The 15,043-nt window shown below is 36.9% G+C and overlaps 4 protein-coding genes across 4 annotated transcripts; 3 read left to right on the top strand and 1 right to left on the bottom strand.

Moving 5' to 3' along the window:
- Positions 1-1,216: 1,216 nt before the first annotated feature.
- Positions 1,217-2,650, top strand: LOC110859983. The gene is made up of 3 exons (XM_022109028.2): positions 1,217-1,458; positions 1,532-1,847; positions 1,918-2,650. The coding sequence occupies exons 1-3, from the start codon at positions 1,450-1,452 to the stop codon at positions 2,226-2,228; spliced, it is 636 nt and encodes a 211-aa protein (XP_021964720.1). The 5' UTR covers positions 1,217-1,449; the 3' UTR covers positions 2,229-2,650.
- A 1,162-nt stretch (positions 2,651-3,812) lies between these two features.
- Positions 3,813-6,822, top strand: LOC118432990 (glutamate [NMDA] receptor subunit 1-like). The gene is made up of 9 exons (XM_035844491.1): positions 3,813-4,238; positions 4,331-4,472; positions 4,555-4,885; positions 4,964-5,082; positions 5,154-5,327; positions 5,399-5,613; positions 5,711-5,919; positions 6,002-6,243; positions 6,309-6,822. The coding sequence occupies exons 1-9, from the start codon at positions 4,043-4,045 to the stop codon at positions 6,628-6,630; spliced, it is 1,950 nt and encodes a 649-aa protein (XP_035700384.1). The 5' UTR covers positions 3,813-4,042; the 3' UTR covers positions 6,631-6,822.
- A 586-nt stretch (positions 6,823-7,408) lies between these two features.
- On the top strand, positions 7,409-13,166 carry LOC110844022 (mismatch repair endonuclease pms1). The gene is made up of 9 exons (XM_022090118.2): positions 7,409-8,715; positions 8,795-8,922; positions 8,998-10,603; positions 10,687-11,434; positions 11,504-11,995; positions 12,093-12,310; positions 12,410-12,560; positions 12,667-12,836; positions 12,914-13,166. Exons 1-9 carry the CDS (start codon positions 8,629-8,631, stop codon positions 13,022-13,024), a joined length of 3,711 nt encoding a protein of 1,236 aa, XP_021945810.1. The 5' UTR covers positions 7,409-8,628; the 3' UTR covers positions 13,025-13,166.
- A 16-nt stretch (positions 13,167-13,182) lies between these two features.
- LOC110853114 (glycerophosphodiester phosphodiesterase GDPD6) lies at positions 13,183-14,932 on the bottom strand. The gene is made up of 4 exons (XM_022101355.2): positions 14,653-14,932; positions 14,197-14,535; positions 13,710-14,090; positions 13,183-13,612 (listed from the first exon to the last, which is right to left on the bottom strand). Exons 1-4 carry the CDS (start codon positions 14,846-14,848, stop codon positions 13,314-13,316), a joined length of 1,215 nt encoding a protein of 404 aa, XP_021957047.1. The 5' UTR covers positions 14,849-14,932; the 3' UTR covers positions 13,183-13,313.
- Positions 14,933-15,043: the final 111 nt, after the last annotated feature.

Raw genomic sequence — 15,043 nt, 5'->3', positions numbered from 1 at the left:
TGCACAAAACTTATAATTTTCTTTCTTGTAAATCATCAAAATTTGCCATCGCAGACGTGATCGCATGCATGCGTATAATTTTACAAAGATCAGCAATAATTTAGGAGGAACAAGTTGAAATTCAAGATGTAGTTTACCTCTAAATTCTCAAAAACGCTCGTGGCTCTTCATTGATGAGCACTTGAGAGATGTGTTTTGCCACCATGAAACTTATTAAACTTATTTATACAGTCAGATTCAACGCATAATATTTATAATATTGTGAGTATTTAATCCATTCATTTTCTCCCAGCCCCAACTTTTCTAGTTGACGTGAATGAAATTTTGTTGCTCATTGAATTAAGTCAACGTGGAATTAGTAAACTTATAATGCATAAGAATAATGGAAAGGAAGGTTCATCCATATACGTTTAAATTGCGTATATGGAATAATTATGCATATTGCAATTGTTAGAACAAATAAAGCACCCGTACAAATCCCGATGTATCAATTATCTAATTATAAAGTAAATTCAAATTAAATTCCAACTTTTCATCGTTAAATCCAACCCGTTAATATCCTTATCAAGCGATAATGATCAAAAGACCATACACTTATTAATTTTAAACTCATTCGTTAAATAATCAAATACGTAGTACAAAGCCAGTAATTATGGCCATTGTTAGAAAAACTTTAAAATTAGTATGATACACATTACTTATTTCGCATTTTCATAATGGTTTTTTTATCCTAGTTTTTATAAGTCACAGTAGTTAGCAGATCAGTCCTCCTGACTTTTAAATCTATCTGCGCAGATTTATATAATACTGAATTGTCTGCAGTAATTATACCATGTGCCATTGTAGTGTGAAATCCATATAATGGCACATTTCAAATTAAATTGCAGTCTTACATTTTTAGCTTTGCACCTTCATCGTCATTATTTCAAAGATAAAATGATGACCATTGAAATGCAACAAAGTTGCGATTGCGACATGGACAACGTTCCGATTCATCCATTCATTTTACTCCACACATCGCCTGTCGTGGTCAACAGACGCCAACACACCACTCAAATTGTCGTCACTAACAAGAAAAGTGCCAACAGAGGAATCTAACAAGAAAGGAAGAATAAAGAACGAGTAGGCAGTAGCAGAATGTATCTGGTAGTGGGTTTTGTTACACCAAAGACTTTGCTGATTAAGCAACAGTGGCTACGTTTTCAAGATCAGCACCATAAAACTGGTCAGCAAATATTATTCATCTTTCAGTTCACTTGCGTAAAGGACGCTTCGTCCACTTTGCCATCACTGCTTCTTCCCTTGCAGCGAGAGCTGTGCGTCATCAAGTGCTCTTTGTTCTTTTGTAATCCGTGGGGAAGTCGTGAGCATTGCCAGAGCGCAAAAGCTACTCGGATCTGTTACTGCTCACAACTTTCAAAGTGATCTCCAGACAATTTTTTTTACAATATGAAGAAGGTGAGCATATCAAAAAACGAACGTTTTTTTTATTTTAAAATTTCCACTTAAACTGTTTCCAACTGCTTTATAGCTTTTGTTAATACCTGGATCCTCCATCCTCACCCTGTTCATTCTAGTTGTTAGTGCAGAGCCCCCAGTTCACTCTCCGTATGGGGAAATATTGCTAAGAAGGCGTCAAGAAACTCAGTCACCAGACTCAAAGATAGTTGACCAAAGCCTCCTGGACAGAGTTGCGGATATAATTAGTGCAGATGGTGATGGATCTGAGGATGGCACTCAGGAGAATGAGGGACTCAGCATAGTCGATAGTGAACTTTTTGCAAGAATTGCTAGAATCATTAGTCAAAATGAGGGACAAACCTCACCTCCGGCGCCAGTCCGAGATGGTACGAAATTCTTATAGTCGCCGACACAAGTAAATAAATTAGATAATAATTGCTACTTCGTCGACACCAGGTCCCGCGATCACTCCAGAATACGGAGTACCGCTCGAAGTGGGGTCGAAATTATTGGGTGGAAACTTCGAAATTGGGAAACCAGAGCCGGCCAGAAGAATCGCCTACTTTCAGCTGACTAATAAGAACGAGGTCAATGGAACTCAAGACTTCGCCAGGAACGCCTACCCTTCGGCCCTGCCAAGCAGAGACGGCAGCAGTCAGGGGAACAGACGCGTCATGTTGCTCAATAACCCCCAAATGTCGGAGAGGATTGCTGCCTTTGAAATCCCAGAAACCACCGCCCCACAAGTAAATCGACAAGGCTACTAAGTTTTAATCAACAAATTTGCCTTAATTAATTAGCATGTTAGAAATATTTTGCAATATTATTGTAAGAGGGGTTTACGTAAGTATGTTACTTGAAGTTGCATTTAACGAGAATTGCGCGAGTATTATCTTTGCGTCTTTACGTCGTATGTTATGAATATTATTTCACTAGTTACATAATATAGTAGATATATCGTCAGTTCAGCTAAATTAATTGATTGGTCTGCATTGTGAGCAGTCTGACTCTCCTGCGAGCGAGAATAAGCCTGTGTAACTAATTACTTTATTTGGCGTGGAAATTAATATTGATAAATCAAGTGTGGTTATTTGACGTTAAACTTTGTACACTTGTGACGAAAAATCAAAGTACAACATAATAAAACAAAATAAACTAGAATAGCAATAAAAATTACAACTTAACCTTACTTAAAGCCACGCATTTTACACCAGCAAAAAAAATCAATAGTCATATAATGAGTCGAATATAGAAGAGTACGCTGAGCACTTTCAAGCCATACCGTTTTCACTATTTTGGTAATTTATAACAATCGTGATAATAAAAAATTAGTTTATTTATATGAAGCATAAAGATCGACATGTGAATGCATGTCCTACATAAATAAATGACAGGTCTTTCCTTCAGTCGATTCAATCAAATTGTTGAAGAAAAGTTAATGTTGTTTTGATGACCATTAGTTCACCATTATTATTATTAGTGGAGATAGTCCATCGTCCATCGTCGTTCCATCGTTACCGTTGATCGTTACAAATCATAAAAATTGTACCGACGCTGTGTTACATGTTACACTTAATATTAGCTTTTAAGTTTTGGAGTGTACATGAATTAGCAATGTCGTTTGGTCGTCGAAATAACAAATAGTCTTTCTAAATACTTTCAGAATCTACAATAAGCAAGTAGTACGCTCGGGTGTATATACTCAACTCACATTTCACAAATCTAATTTCCCCACAATTCGGATTTATTACTCTATTTATTACTTTGAACAATCTCGTAATGTCCAAGATTTAAAGTACGAAGTCGATATGTAGATATGTGTGGTTAACATTATGTAACACAGGCAGGTATTATAGTCATGAGTACGTAATGTTGCACGAGTACATACATGTTTAACAATCAATTACCTTAACAAGTTTGACAAAGTACAGTTTGACACAATTCCATGTTGACCACGTGTACGAAACAACGCTTTCTTATCTTCACAGGTTGATATCAATGCATGAATGTACCATTAGGACCACGGAATAACAAAGTCAGGAACCCAGGTCTTCTATAAATATTAATATTACTAAATTTGTTATGCAGTGGGTTATGGTTTCCTTCTCATAATAACATACAACAAGCAATTTACCACCACTCATTGACTTGACAAACATCTGCTATTATTGGTGGAGATATGACACATGACATATCTGTAGGACCTTTTAGGTGAAATAAAACTGACATGCATTTACCATATCTTTCTTATGTCACGTCATTTCGTGTACCCCAGTCGATACAAATTCGCTTAATGAATTCATGCTGTTCAAATTCGCTTAATGAATTCATGCTGTTCTTCAACGAAAAGCTTCATACTCTTCATTGTGTTAATTTATTGATCGACATTGGTATGCAATGCATCAGAACTTTCATGAAATAATAATGGAGCGAAAAGCCAACAGAAAACCATGTCATAAATCCATGCCAAGTCTTCGACATGGCTTTATATGCAGATCCCAATACTTTTACTAATTTGCATATTAAAAAATTATCATGATGGATTTTTTGGAGTAACGACTAACTAGTTATTTTAAAGATCATGGTAAATATCAAACCAGTTTTGTCACAGATTTATATTGCAAATATATTACTACTCCTTGTGAAACATTCTAATCCGATTTCGCTGCTTGATAAACTTCCAAGAAATTCGGACATTATTATGTTGTCTGATAGATTGCAATTGCACAATTCATTAAAGAAATGTAACTCTGATGATACAAATTTCGACTTTTGTGGTGAGCAATTACTTGTATAAATGCACGTGTACGTACATAAATCCAAAATCAACATTCGAGATAATAATAAATAAGTACCAATGTGCATACAGGTATCCCGATCAGCCTTGCTAAAAAATCTGAAGATATTGGATACATTTTGAAGAAAGTTCATTCTCAAATCAGCAGCAGTTTCAGTTTTCTGGCCTTAATATTGGACAACAACAACACCACTTCAGTCTTTCCAACGTTGGAGTGAGTTGTGTATTTGGTGGTCATATTTAATTGTTCGATTTGGTTTTTGGCAATGAACTTCTTGCCACTTGTTGCATTTCAGAGAAATTTCCAGGCTTTATTCCGACGAATCAAGGCTAAAGAGACCCTTCAGCGTATTCCTGCTAACCTATTCTCCCGATGAAAATAATTTGTTGCAACTTGAAATATTGAAATCGACTGTGAAGAAGCTCCCGTGGCAAATTTCACTATTCGTCTGCGAGCTGGACTTGTTACACGACATTAGGTCAGTTTGGGAGCTGATCACTTTTACTCCAATGCCATTCACAAAACGCATCCTTTTGACTGACATTGGGCCAGATTTTTTCTTAACTATCCTTAGTCGTAAAAGTACAGAAGATTTACATGGCAGTCTCGTGAGAGCACTTGCCATTGTGAGTAAATACTGCCGAAAACTAACAATAAATATCTACATTTGCTAAATATTGCTAACCAATGTTAAAAACAACTAGGATTCTCCGGATGAACGATACAGTGCTGAATTCAACAGGAATAAAAGCATACCAACTTTTATCGAAGGTGGCTACACCGTTAGTTTGCTCAACGATTTGAGGGATGCTTTAAACTTCTCGTAATACTCCTGTCTCAACAACTTAAATCAATCATTGTCGCAATTTGGAAACTAATACGACTTGCTTTTAGCGTTTTAGCTGTAATTGGAAAAGAGTACATTACCGACCAGACTGTTAATCAGACCGTTGGGGGAATTGGGGCTCAATTGCTGAATAATGAAGCAGATCTAATCATTTCAATGTCGTACGCCTTAGAATTCCGTGTTAAGTACCTCAGCCCCACAGTCGCATTTAATAAAGACAAGTAAGAATTTTCAATGATGGATTCCTACGTATGGTTTTATATGTAACTGAAATACTGAAATACGTTTTCAGAGTTATGGTATTTTTTCGTCAACCGAGCCTGTTTTTAAATCGAAACGTATTCCTCCATCCTTTTCAAGATACGGTCTGGATCTCTCTCCTTGTAACGCTGAGTCTAATTGCAATTTCCACTTTGATGACCATCAGAATTCCAAAGCATTTTATGCATAAGAAACATCCAGAGGATCAGCCATATTTTTGGATTCTGGGAGCTCTGTGCCAAAAAAGTAAATCTCCAGCTTGTTGACACATACATTAATCTTTCTTAATACCTATGCTTACTACCAAATTACCAAATAATTTTCATGGTGCCTTGATGAATAGGCTGCTCATGTGAACCGCATAAAATTCATGGGCGAATCATTCTCTTGGTCACATTCTTGATGGCTTGGATAGTGTACACGTTCTACTCGGCGTCAATAATTTCGCGGCTAAGCGTGTCCTACAATCCGATAACAACTTTGTCTGGATTGATAAATGGAGGGTTCAATTTGCTAGCCGACCCGCTGGTCTCATACTCGAAATATCTTCAGGTACTCATTACTATTCGTCCAATATATTGTGAATTTAGATAAGAAAATAAGTATAAAAGATGCGTGAAATATTTGCTTATAGTTTTCGTCCACGCAAGACTGGGAAATGACATTTGTGAGCGAAGTGGACTCAGTCTCAAAAGTATTTAACGGTGGCTACGGCTTTATAAGTTCAATTGATTTGGTAGTCATTGCTTCTAGAAATTTACAATTTTCTGAGCAAAATATTTGCGACACTTTGTCATCCGTATCTCTAAACATTGTGATGCCGCTTCAGTTTTATACGAGAAAAGGCTATCCATTTAAGGAGCTTGTGAATCGCAAGTAAATAAATTATCGTCTGCTTGCACATGAACTAATGCTAATCTATCTAATTTTTACTTTTGCAGGCTTTTGAATTTGATTGGGAAAGGATTTAATGACAGATACCTCGCAGAATTCTTATGGCATACGAATCCCGTTTGTCCAGAAATAGTTCAGACCACGTTTGAAAGTCTTGGATTTACAGATCTCTACTCTGCTTTCTTTGGATTAGCGTTTGTTTATGCATTGACACTAGCAATTTTATCAGTGGAAAAGTCGGTGCATAAATTTCATGAGAGATCAACGTTCGAAAAAGTAGCAACAAAATGGTATAATCGTATATTTAAGAGGGCAACCACTTTGTGTCGTTTAACAGCCAGCAAGGAACAAATAAATATTAAAGCGTGAAAATATTCCCAAAATAAAGTTGCTCGCTGATATGTAAATGATTGTAATACGGTTGGTGCGACAGCATTGCATAGCATAAATGTCTATTTTGAAATGAGGTAACAATGTAACATTAATAAGATCAAGATTGATTACACTATCTTCTCCACCATCATCCAGAATTTGGAAAATGATGTATGTGTGAAACGTAAAGCTTCAATTTTCAAATGTGTAAAAAATTTTGCAACATTTTATGTTGCAACATTGAGTAACTGTCGCAAAAATCTGTTTCCAAAGTCTCAAGTTTCCCAAGAAAATATTCATATTTTATGCAAGAAATCAAGATTATTTGACACTTTATCAATCTATAAGGTTACGACAAATGGCCGAGTTACAAAATAAATTTTCATTTTTAGAAAACTAAAAATTGTTGAAAATATGCCATTGGTTACAGTTTTGGAAATGTAATTTTGTAACCGTCATGTCCGTCTGTCTGTCCGTCTGTCTGTTCGTCCGATCATTTTACGATAACTTTCGTTAAACTCGGCCTAGCGACTTTAAATTTGGTATACATGTAGTATGTGACAAATGAGGAGTTAAGTTTGAAGATGGGCGAAATCAATTAAGTGGTTGACCTGTGGTGGTCATCTGGGTGGGTGGAGTATTTCAAAATCCTCGTTGAAAGCTGTAAACTGGCATTGAGATTGCTAATGGTGTCTAATTGAAGAATATGAATTTAAATTGGGAAAATTTCCGACTGGAGGGACCCGATACCATACCGATTTTTGAAAATTATCCATCGAGCTGAAATTAGTGCAGAGATTGCTAATGGCCCCTGATGAAAGAATATGAATTGAAATTGGTACCATTTTTATGTGGAGGGACCTTTAAGGGGGTGACCCATATCGATTTTCAAAAATTGTATTAAAAAGATGAAATTAGACACTCGTAGAAGACTGAAATTTGGCACGACCCCGTGGGGGTAGACCAGATTGAAAAATATGAACTAAATATTAAGATTTTTTCCACAGAGATTTAACAAGGTGACCCACGCTGCTTTTTATATTGGTAGAATAAAAATAAAATTCGGTATCATGGGTAAGGGCACATCAGACTAAAGAATATGAATAATGTTCATATTCATCGAATATGAATATTTTTGTGGGCCCAGCCCAGAAGACTGAGACCCGTACTGGTTTTAAAATTGGTCAAGGAGCTGAAATTTTGCATGCTGGATTGTGGGAACATTTTTGCCGATTACGAATAGTAGTTGGTGCAGGTCGTCTGACTAAAGTTTAGAAGCTGACACTGACCCTGACTCGGGCTAAACAAACGCTGCACACTGGGATTTCAAATTTAATTTTCGAAATAGTACCCTCGAGATTTTGATCTTAAAAAATCAAGCTAAAAATTACGATGATTTCATCTTAACGAATTAAATCTCTATGTCTGCCCATTCAAAAGTTATTAAAGGTCAAAGTCGTTGGTACACACGACCATGGGACGTGTACCAACGATTTAAAAAATAATTATTTTATTTGTAACTCCACCATTTGTCGCAACCGTTAAAAGACACAAGAGTTACCTAGATACTAAATGTCAAGCAATCGTGGCAAGAAATACATATAAATCATCTTTGCTCCGAGTGCATGAAAGTAAAATTACTTAGCTGCATTGTATAAAACTAAATTGAACCCTCAAATTAAACTTACATAATAACGCCAGTCAACAAATTTGGCAAGCTAGAAGAGACGGAAAAAGTGGAGAAAGTACCTGCCTGACATACCGGCGAAATCGTGTTTTTGTGGTGGTGGTTTTCTTCCGGAGATTTTAGAGTAAAAAAGTAAACACATGGTTTCTAGTCGCAAGCAGCAGAAAGTAAAACATAAAAACTATTATGGATTCCGGTGTCTATTGAAATCAGAATGTTATAGACGATAAGAACGTTGAAAGTCACAAGTGCTGTTGCTGTTAGTGTCAACAATATACGACAATCGAAAGGAAGCAGAGGACAAAGTAATGCTGAAACAGCTACCCAAAGAGTTGAGGGATAAGGTACGGTCAGGATGTACAATTGTCACGGTGGCGCAGTGTGTGGAGGAGTTGGTAAATAATTATTCATAAAATACAAATTCGTATTAAAATTATTATTAAAATTATTTTATTTGGCCGTGTGATATGCCAGGTATTCAACTCTATCGACGCAGGAGCTACCAAAATGTATGTAGAAATAAACATGAAAACTTTCAAAGTCGAGGTGGAAGACGATGGTTGCGGCTTATCTAAAACAGATTTAGAGTTGGTTGGAAAACGGTGAGTTTTTAAATAGACTACTACTAAATTTCATTTTATCCTTGTATTTCTTAACGGTTTTCACTTTTCATCCAGGTATGTGACCAGCAAATTGACAAGGCTAGAAGACTTGCAACGTATCAAAGACTATGGATATCGAGGAGAAGCCTTAGCCAGCATAATATCAGTATCAAAATCTGTAAAACTTACCACTCGACCACGACGCAGTGATGTTGCATACATACGCTGGTTTCGACATGGTCAATCATCCGACATTAGGATTGAGGAGGTAAAAAATTCAACCAAACCTCCACCAGGATTTGCAATCACTGTTGAAGGTCTCTTGGAAACGCAACCCGTACGACAAAAACGACTTGACAGGTCCTTCCAGTTGGAAGATGTACGAACTACGTTGGAACACATCGCTTTAATCAATCCTAATATCAGTATTGAATTAAGAAATGAGTCCAGCATATCACCCCTTTGGACCTACACTCCTTGTTTTTCGTATGGGGATGCATTTGACAAGTTATACTCTACAAAGAAGATGGACAGCTTCAGTTTCGTCACTGAGAACCATCTACAAGATGGATTAATGTTTACAGCCACCCTTGGACGCCAAATGTATAGGCAAAAGTGTTACCAATTTGTCTTTGTTAATCGAAGATGTGTCGAAAGGCGTATGAAAATTCATAAAACGATGAACGACTTGTTAACGCAAGTGTTGACCAGCAGTGACTCTCAGAAGGACAAGTCGTCGGATAAATCATCATCATTTCCAGTATTTATTCTAAATATATCGTGCTGCTTGGACAAATACTATCCACAAAGGGATTCAAAATTTGGGGTATCGTTTTGGGATTGGGAATCATGTCTGAAAGGAGTTGGAGGATTAGTTCTCAAGTTTCAAAGTAGGGAATTTCCATTATCCAACCCTGTCGATGTAAGCCTTCCTCTATCATTAAGGAAGGATATTCAAGCTAGTCAACGGAAAAGTTATACAAATAATAAGAAAGCTGTGATTACAAAAAATACAACGTTTTGTGAGAAATCTTTTGGACACCACGACATTACTACTCACGACGTCAAAAATGTTGTTCATTCCAAACGTGTGTTTCGTGAAGAGTCACAAGAAACTTGTTCCCAGGAGGATTCCATAAATTCTAATGATGATGATGATGACAGTCAACCCCGTAATCTGAAATTAGGATCAAATAAAGACCTGGTGAACAGCGATGAAATTATGAGTACGACCTATTCTGACTTGGTTGATTCCCCAAGTAAGTTTTATGATCAGAAAGTGCTGCCTCCACTACCACGCAAGAAATCTACCGCAAAGCACGTTGTTTATACCGTTCGCCGGTCACCACGGACAGGTCGGGGAAAACAACTTCCCACCAATGGAGCCCCAAGAAAAGATATTGTGGTTCCAAGAATACCACAGCCACCAATTAAATCAATTCTTAATAAAGATGTATTTAGCAAGCTTCCTCAATGGGAAAACAAAATCGAATCACAAAATAATGCTATCAAAAGAAAAATTGGTGTGGATCGAGTGGGTACCACTAGTCGCCTCCCTGCAAAAAGACCAAAGTATTCCAATCTTAAAATCGAACCTCGTGCGGCGGTCAATAAAGTCCCCAACTTTGCGTGTAAAGATATTAACCTATCAGCTGCCCACAGTTTACTTCCAACTAGACGGGTAAGTAGTTTCAGCCTTCTATTTTTTCAAATCATCTCGAGTTCGTATGTAATTTTAAAAAAATTATCACTGGATTTCCTCAGACATTGCCAGATGATTACCAATTTGATGACAACGAGATAAGCGGTATAGACTGGAAACTTAAGAGATTCATATCCGATTCTCGTAATTCTAATTTAAGTCATGATGACGACGGTGTGGAATACCTCGCTAAAGAGGATGAGGTGGAAGACTCGGAGTATAACTCGGGGGATTCAAGTTCAAGAACTCCACCATCGAAGCCCAAAGTTGAAGTAGCTGAAACGTCACTGGCTTCGCTTTCTCTCGGACCTGAGAAATCCACAACATCTTCAAGAAAACCAGAAAAGCTTAAAAATCTAAAGAAGTACGCCCTGTTACAGACACCACACGATAGTGACAATTCTGAGGACGTTGACATGTTTGGAAAATTAGTTGTCCAATCTGCAGACGAGTTCGTTGTCTCCAAAGGACTATCCATCATGAATAATATTGAGAAGGTGCTTGACAGTGACTTTTTAAGCCCTCTTGAAATGGACGAACAGAATCCTATTGTCGAACAAGTGGAGGAGAAGGTTAAGAACCAGCAGGAGGACAATAATAGTGAGTGGGATGTTTGGGAGGTTGATGTTATTTCAAATCCAACTGGGAGTGGCCATGATTGGTTAAAAGTCGTTGACGGAGGACAAACTATGTTTATCAACTTATCGAATGGAGATTTGAGTTATGATATGGTGAATGTCGTCAAGTTGAATCGAGGAACCAACACAGGTCTAACTACTCACAATTGGTTACGCCATTATTTTCCAAAGGGTATGTATTTTATGTATGTTTATGTATATGTTTAAAAGTAGGTACTTTAATTATTTATTTGTTTCGAAGGTTATGATCAACTTTGGAAACGTGATGCATCCGTTAAGCCACAAATAAACGGAAATATAGCTGCGTCAACAAACTATTTAAGTGAGGAAGTTAAAGAGTGTATTGTTAAAAGCACAGAAGACCCTGCTGAAGTTTTTGATAAATGGAGACCTGACGCAATAAGCAATTGCAATTCTCAACCTCCTATGGACACGTCCGAGTACTTTCCTACTACTACTACAGTTTCAGAAATACCTCCCCAGACAAATTTCGCTGGGAAGTTGGAAACTAAATTATATAACACCAAAATAATGAAATATATGAAATTCAAAAAAGATGATTTGCGAAATATCAAGGTGATTTCTCAGTGGGATAGAAAATTTATAGTCGCCAAACTTACAATAAACGAGTTCGATGCGAATAATGATGGTATCAAAGGATTGAACGAAGTATTGGTATTACTCGATCAACATGCAGTTCACGAAAGAATTCGACTAGAAAGATTGATCAGTGGTAAGAAAGATCAAGTTCTAATCTACGACTGAAATAAATAAAATAAATGTTAAAGGAATTGGCGTTGCTAAAATTGTGTTGCTTTGTTTTCAACTAGAATTGTACGAGACTGACAAAGAAAGTGGACAAAAAAAGTTTATTGGAGTTCGGATTGAGCCTCCATTCAAGTTAAATGTGTCGGAACACGAAACACGGATCCTGGATAGCTTCAATGAATCCTTCAAGAGAATTGCACTCGATATACAGATTATCAATAGCACTTGTGTGAATATTCGCTCTGCTCCAGTGTGCATATTAAAAAAGGCTATGATGGAGGTTCGTATCAAAAATGTTATGTACATACATTTACATATTTACTACACGTTCAAAGTCAAACATACATAATTCTGTACATTATTTCATTATCATTTTCAGTCAACCTCTCTAGGCCACACAACATCATTAAAAAATATGCTGAGAGAATTAATCCAAGAAGAAGTTGGGAAAATGATGGATACAAAAATAACTTCGGTCGATGCCATCCCCAAAACCATTTTCAGAGTTTTAAGCTCTCAAGCATGTCATGGTACGATGGTTGAAATATTTGTATATTTACTCGTATATACATATTATTATATTAAATGTTTAAATGTGCGTGTGGGATTTACATTTCTTGGAGTCGTTTATTTCAGGTGCTATCAAATTTGGCGATGATTTGGAGTTGGCTGTCTGTGAATCCATGATTTCGTCCTTGCAAAATTGTCGAATGCCATTTCAGTGTGCTCATGGACGTCCGTCTATGGTTCCACTGATGGACCTTTCATCGTTTGTTCACAAGAGTTTTGGCAGTTCGAGAAGCAGGGTAATCTACCTTTTAATGATAAAGTTCAAGATTTGGTAAAAAATTATTATTATTTTAATTGCATTTAATTCTTACAGATTTACAATCACGCTTTTGATGAATACCCACAATACCAATCCACGGATTTCAGCTCGGATTTTGCTGATATTACAACAGAGTTGAAACAATCGGTTTATTTCCAGAACTAGTAAATTGTATTTTCGTAGTATTACTATTTTGAACTTTTAACCCATAATCTAACTTGTAGATTATTAAGTATTATGAACGTTAGTCGTCGCAATAAAAAGGAACAAATATTTACAGATTTAGAAACATATGTACATACATAGGTACAACAATGTTTTTATAATTTTTATAGTTTTTACCAGTAATGTTTTCTCCATTTATTACCAAAGGTAAAATATTATGTACTTTCCATTTACCTTCAATTAATAGTTTAAATTAATAAAAGTTGAATCTAGAATAATTATTGCTAAGCTAAAATCCCGTCATATTTGCTAGTTTAAGTTCATAGTCATACTTCATTCGCAAATTTGACGACTCGGGTATATTCTCAACAAACATACCGTCCACCCCCAAATTGAAGTAATAGAACATTTCTTCTTCTTTGTTTGTTGGGTCACATTCCAGCGCACAACCGCGTCCTGAACTCTCCCTCGAGTCCGGAATGGTGAACAGGGTCATTTTGACACCGTGACGATGCGCTGCTGGCACGAATTCATCCGGGTTGTAGAATCCACCAAGTGAATCAACGAGGTCTGGGTCATACTCCCACTCTTTTGATCATTGTCAAACGAAGCGTTTATTATTAGTGCTCAAAAACTATTTGTCCCATCACATGTCATATCTTACAGTTTGCAATGTCGTGCTCACCTTTAAAAATAATCTCTGCATCCACACCGGTGTACATGTACTCTTTCCATAGGCAAATATAGTCGCTAAAATTTGCAATTTCCTCAAATCCTCTGGGAGTCAACAGATAAACGTCGGGATGGATCAACGTCATAAGTTCCACAGTAGGAGAGGTAGTAACCGTTGACAAGTATCTTACAGCGTTCTTGTCAAAGTTTTGCAGAATTATGGGGCCGCATGAAATCATTTCAACTCCATTATAGGAACAATTAGCGGTGTCGCCAGGATTAAGAGGGTAACCGTTGGAACGTAAAATATCCAAAACCAACGTCTCCATAAAGTGATCGATGTGGTTAAAAACTGTGTTATGAAATTGAGGATGTTTCATTTCGGGAATTATTCCTGCAAGGCAATAATTGTTTTTGAAGCTGAATGTAATATTAAAACGCTATTATCTATAAACCAACGGCTATACTATATTTTAATAATAGTCAAACAAAGTAATTACCAATCGGCTTCCCAACTTTCCAAGAAATTTCATGAATTGAGTCAAGAAATTCTTGGAAGGTGCTTATTTCGTACAACTCATTAAAATCTTGAAGCCTGACGCCATTCGGCTGCTGTTGAACGCGAAGAGTTTTGAGTTCTTCCAAAGTAAAGTGAATCGCCAACCAGTCGTCGATGATGGTTTGATCCTTTCCATCAATTATAACACTGTGATTTCCCCTCAAACCAGCAAATTCTGGATGTTCTTCAACGTCAGTGGACCGTTTTAGAGCGAGGTCATGGAAGCAGACAGGGATGCGGTCTTTTGTTAAGACAATATCTGGCTCAACGTAGTCGGCCCCTATAGATTTCACATGCAAACACGATTACATATCGGAAATTTCCTATATTTCCGTGATTTTAGATGGGTGAAACTCTGAAGTATCAATATTTTTAAGTAATTTGTTAAAGGCGACACCTTCAATAGCTGCAAGTTTGTAAGAGCCTGTAGTGTGTTCTGGAAGATAAAATTTTTCTCCCCCATGACCAAAGAGCAGCGGAGGTAGGCCGTCCAGCGTGGGCCATTCTGCAACAGGAAACTGTTTATGCAACAAAGACTTTGCACACGACGAAGAGACGAAGAAAAATATTATGACAGTAAAAATCGAAACCATTATTTATGTGATTGCAAAATAGCAACTATTTCGCTTTGACCTGTGTGTCAAGTGTGTGGCAAAATATTTCTCTTGACATCTCTTGTCCAGCCCATAATCATAATTGTTTTATCATTGCATGGTAAGTATGATGGTTATCAGTTCGTGTGCAAGGTTAATTGATTATCATATGTAGTTAACACTTGATGCATATAC

This window comes from Folsomia candida, unplaced genomic scaffold (genome assembly GCF_002217175.1).
Source record: "Folsomia candida strain VU population unplaced genomic scaffold, ASM221717v1 Fcan01_Sc001, whole genome shotgun sequence".
Classification (NCBI taxonomy): Eukaryota; Metazoa; Arthropoda; class Collembola; order Entomobryomorpha; family Isotomidae; genus Folsomia; species Folsomia candida.
The sequence above is the reverse complement of the archived record's forward strand: the minus strand, read 5'-3'. Positions and strand labels throughout refer to the sequence as shown.

Excerpts from the sequence above, each read along its gene's own strand:
- LOC110859983 (XM_022109028.2), top strand. Across the intron at positions 1,848-1,917 it reads TCCGGCGCCAGTCCGAGATG|GTCCCGCGATCACTCCAGAA; the intron begins GTACGAAATTCT and ends CGTCGACACCAG.
- LOC118432990 (XM_035844491.1), top strand. The coding sequence starts at position 4,043 with ATGGTAAATATCAAACCAGTTTTGTCACAGATTTATATTGCAAATATA. Across the intron at positions 5,614-5,710 it reads GGGAGCTCTGTGCCAAAAAA|GCTGCTCATGTGAACCGCAT; the intron begins GTAAATCTCCAG and ends CTTGATGAATAG. Across the intron at positions 5,920-6,001 it reads CATACTCGAAATATCTTCAG|TTTTCGTCCACGCAAGACTG; the intron begins GTACTCATTACT and ends ATTTGCTTATAG.
- LOC110844022 (XM_022090118.2), top strand. The coding sequence starts at position 8,629 with ATGCTGAAACAGCTACCCAAAGAGTTGAGGGATAAGGTACGGTCAGGA. Across the intron at positions 11,435-11,503 it reads ACGCCATTATTTTCCAAAGG|GTTATGATCAACTTTGGAAA; the intron begins GTATGTATTTTA and ends TTTGTTTCGAAG. Across the intron at positions 11,996-12,092 it reads ACTAGAAAGATTGATCAGTG|AATTGTACGAGACTGACAAA; the intron begins GTAAGAAAGATC and ends GTTTTCAACTAG.
- LOC110853114 (XM_022101355.2), bottom strand. The coding sequence starts at position 14,848 with ATGGTTTCGATTTTTACTGTCATAATATTTTTCTTCGTCTCTTCGTCG. Across the intron at positions 14,536-14,652 it reads CAAACTTGCAGCTATTGAAG|GGGCCGACTACGTTGAGCCA; the intron begins GTGTCGCCTTTA and ends TGAAATCTATAG. Across the intron at positions 13,613-13,709 it reads TGCAGAGATTATTTTTAAAG|AGTGGGAGTATGACCCAGAC; the intron begins GTGAGCACGACA and ends AATGATCAAAAG.